At 37.1% G+C, this 3,996-nt stretch overlaps 1 protein-coding gene across 1 annotated transcript in view; it reads left to right on the top strand.

Annotated features, from left to right (window-relative positions):
- Positions 1 to 2,580, top strand: part of LOC122322894 (zinc finger CCHC domain-containing protein 2-like) — a 4,410-nt gene extending 1,830 nt beyond the window's left edge. The window contains exons 2-3 of the mRNA XM_043216497.1: positions 2,077 to 2,185; positions 2,280 to 2,580. Coding sequence (XP_043072432.1) covers positions 2,077 to 2,185; positions 2,280 to 2,380 — 210 coding nt within the window. The 3' untranslated portion in view covers positions 2,381 to 2,580. The remainder of the gene's footprint in view (positions 1 to 2,076; positions 2,186 to 2,279) is intronic.
- The last annotated feature ends 1,416 nt before the right edge of the window (positions 2,581 to 3,996 follow it).

Genomic DNA, 3,996 nt, shown 5'->3' on the forward strand with positions numbered 1-3,996 from the left:
ATATTTAAAAAAAAATTAAATACACATGTAACTTATCAACCCATGAAAGCACAATTTAACTTAAATGATTTAGGGAAACAATATTTGGCAATTTTTTTCTAGAATCAGGCATGTATTTTTTATTTATTTTTTTACTGTACAAATAAAAGCAGCCTTGCTGAGCATAAAATAATTCTTTGAAAATATTGAAAACTATGTGTGAGTCTCATAATAAATGGTAATAATAGAGCTGTTGTAATTGTTATTATTATCATTATCTTACTTTACTTATTTTATTTAAAAAAAAAAAAATGCATCAAATTGTTACTGAGCAGCCTACCTGTAACACCGCTTTAGCGCAGATTTGGATTTTGAATCCCGGGTGACAAGCAGATACACAGCAAGCTTGTGCAGCGCTGTTTGAATAGACGACATGCAGCTTGTGCGTGTATTAGAAATCATAACGGTCTGCAGTTCATTTACTAATCATCTGAGGCTAGTTCGCTAATTCAGTCATCAGCCAGCAACGGTCACCACTGAAGTCTTCCGATTGAAGACAGCACTAAATGTCTCTCGCTGACGGTGCTTGTAATGACTAGCGTTTTTCTTTGACAAATGTTTTTACTTTGCAGACATGTTTGCTGCGCATTTATTTGATCACAGCACATTATTGTTTGGCCACTCTTTTCGGTTATTTGGCCAAGCACAGACAGAGCTTTTTTAGCTATTTTTGGCCGAACCATTTCAGTTGCCAGCCATTCTATGCATCGCTAAATTGAAGATGAATAGTCAAAAATTATTGTCTGCTGGATCCCTGTTTGGGGATAATACTTTTGAATCTATCCTAAAGGATCCTAAATGGAATAAGTAACAAATGAGATGAGCTGAAATCCATAGAAGAAAGTCTGACTCCTATTTATTCATTGGATGTTAATGTTTAGAAAAAAAAATGAATGCACTGAAAAAATGTCACACTATTTCCTAAATTCTTAAAAATCAAGTTTTGATAAGCTACGTTGGAAATTCCCTCAAGGATTTACTACCAATGAAGTCAAATATGTTTCATTTTAAAAATTTGTATCTCTTTAACATCCAGAGGTGCATCGGACATCAGCCGGATGCGTGTGCTCATGTCAAATTGACAGCTGTCAATATGTTAAGTCGTTTAAAGTGTCACCTTTAAGGCAGATCCTGACAGGGAAAATCCTGGCAAATACTGTGGACAAATACATTAATCACTCTTAAATTAATTCAGAAGTACAGATCAAAAGAACAAATCCATGTAAGTGCATGCCTGGCTATCTAATGTAAATTATAGACGTCAAATATCCAAACGCTTTAATCTAAAACAACCACATGATGGCCCGTTCGGTTTACTACATTCATCCGTGTCCAATGCTATCCTCCCTGATCTCTTTTGATCTCCATGTGAATGACTTTATTGTGAGCTTTGCATTTTGTAAATGAGGCCATGTGTGGGACTTTTCGTAGCATGGGACGTCCACACTCATTAGTCCGAATCAGGTCTCCAACACTGTCTGTTTATGAATGTCTGTTGTTTGTTGCTGATGTCAAGTTGAGAGTGATGTTAATGGTTTAAAATGACGGTGATGAGTCGTGGTCGTGTAAGCCGAGGCATTACGCTAACTTGCTTTAAAACAACGGGGGAAAACCGGTTCAATCGAATTAATTGACACATTTTGAACGACTGAACGTGAATGGATTTGATTGGAAGTGTCTGATTTATGCCTCGCATTTGGAAATCCATCCATTAGTTTCTCGACCAGTTGTTTTGTTCATTGTTCATTTGATCGGTGTTGGCTGATCTGTTGTGAAACGATAAAGCAACTTGAGTAGAAGCGAATGCACCTTTAACCTGAGTCTTGTTGCTTTAGACAAGATATTTTTGTTGGTTGATTTATCTGTATTAAACACTGAATGCGCTGTAACTAGATGTTGTTTTGTTGCTCAACACGAGAGCTGCACGAGAACCCACAGTAATTATATAACATCAGATGTGTCTATTTTGCTCATTAGAGAGTCTGATGGTAAAAATTGATGTTTAGTCACCTTCTTAATGACTTCTTTTTCTTTCAGAGCCAGTTTTCCAGGCCGGGGTTCCTCTGTCCACACCGGGAGAATGACGTAGACTGGACACTTTGCAGCAACGCCAATCCACACCTCAGCGGCACGTCGCAGAGGGAAGGTATCTCGCCTCTCAAAGCTGAAATCCCTTTCAAAACGCAGAAAAAAAAGTGAGAGCTGCAGCACTGTAATGATGATGTCTTTTGATGTTGCAGTTGTGCACATTGAGAAGATCATTCTGAAGGAGGTTTCTATGGGAGGAGACGGCAGGCAGTACAGTTTTGAGGTAAGTTCAAAAACCCATCAGAGACGCTGAGTTTCAATGCTGACATTTCATCTAAAAGAAGCTTAGAGAGCTCCAGGATTGTGGGAAATGATTTACAGTGATATGTACCCAGTAGTATGTCAAGCCGATAAGAGAAAGTCTCAGAAAGTGAAGTTACCGATTTTCTACAGAATTCAAATGACTGCATTTTTGAATTGAAAGTTAATTAGTAAATAAATACAGCAATATTTACAAAAAAAATCCCATATTGCTTAACATAATAGTATTTTTAAAAATGTAGTTTTGTTATCTATACGAATAATATATATAAGAATGTTAATATATAGCTGTATGATAATGATATAGCTATGTGAAGTGGGCTTAGATCGCTATGGAAGAGGCTACTTTTTTCCTTCATTGAATATTGTATTTCATTTAAAAGTACGCCGTAAGGTTTTACTTTATAATGCTTGTATCTGTGCCGATGTTGCTGGTTAAAAAAGTAAGTTAATGTAGTGTAGGCATAGTGTGAATCAGTTTACAGTTAATGTCTTAGTAGCAGCTGTTGTTTCAGATTTGCATGCACGCTTTGCATTATTCATGGTGTTAAAAAGGCCTTAAAATGAACGCGCACTCAGCCTCTGTGGTTCCAGACGTGTCCTGAAGGCTGAGCTACGCTCTCGGCTGTGTACATGAGATTTCTGTCTCTCCAGGACAAGCGAGGAAACATGCAAAGCCTGAGCTGTAAACATCCGGTTGTTGATACAGAGTTGACAGCCTCACCAAAGAGGCTTTGGCTCAGCTCACAGTGAGAGTATGGACCAGTGCCAAAACAGTCGGGGAGAAAGAGAGAGAGAGAGAGAGAGAGAGAGAGGCCTGACTGAGAGAAGTGCTTTTCTTTTCCTTTGCCTAATGTATCGTGTAATTTTCAGGGTTGAAAATTACCCTGGAATCCTGCAATACAGTTTTGTCACAAAAGCTGGGTCGTGGCACGATAAATATCCTGCAGACCGCAACATAGTGTACCAAGCAAAATATGAAATTGAGGAAAACGAGATGATTATCTCACAATGTTGTGCAAGTAGCTTGTATTGTTTGGGCTGTACTGCGATTGGCTGACGTTTTCAATGAGTGACAAATGAGTCATTTTGGCATTTGCAGTTTTATTAAATGGTGTATTTTCTCAACAGAAAATGTATTTGATAAGACAAAAAGATGAATAAATAAGAGGGTTTGTAAAAGGAAATTAATTTCAGAGATTCAGCAAGTAATTATACTTTGATTATTATTTTTGTGTGGTGATTAAAGGGTGCATTATTTGACCCTGAATATCAAAAAAGGAAAAAAAATCTGATTGTACATGGAGCTCCTTTTATTATAAAAAGATAAAGGAAAACGTGATTTCTCACATTATGACTGCTGTAAGTGATGATGTGTCTGGGAATATCCCCCTTCCGACACTTTTAGGATTCTGGAAGAGCAGATGCTCTAAAAATCTGGATGAGTAATGGTAGAAATGGAATCCAGCAACTTAAACAGAAAACACTTGTCTAGAACTTTTGGTTCAAGTGCTAGTCATGTTGAGAGCGTTATTCATTTATTTATTTATTTTTTGTTTTAAACTGTGTGCATAGTAAACTCATAAGACATCTATCTCTATATATATA

The sequence above is a fragment of the Puntigrus tetrazona genome, chromosome 2 (assembly GCF_018831695.1).
Source record: "Puntigrus tetrazona isolate hp1 chromosome 2, ASM1883169v1, whole genome shotgun sequence".
Classification (NCBI taxonomy): Eukaryota; Metazoa; Chordata; class Actinopteri; order Cypriniformes; family Cyprinidae; genus Puntigrus; species Puntigrus tetrazona.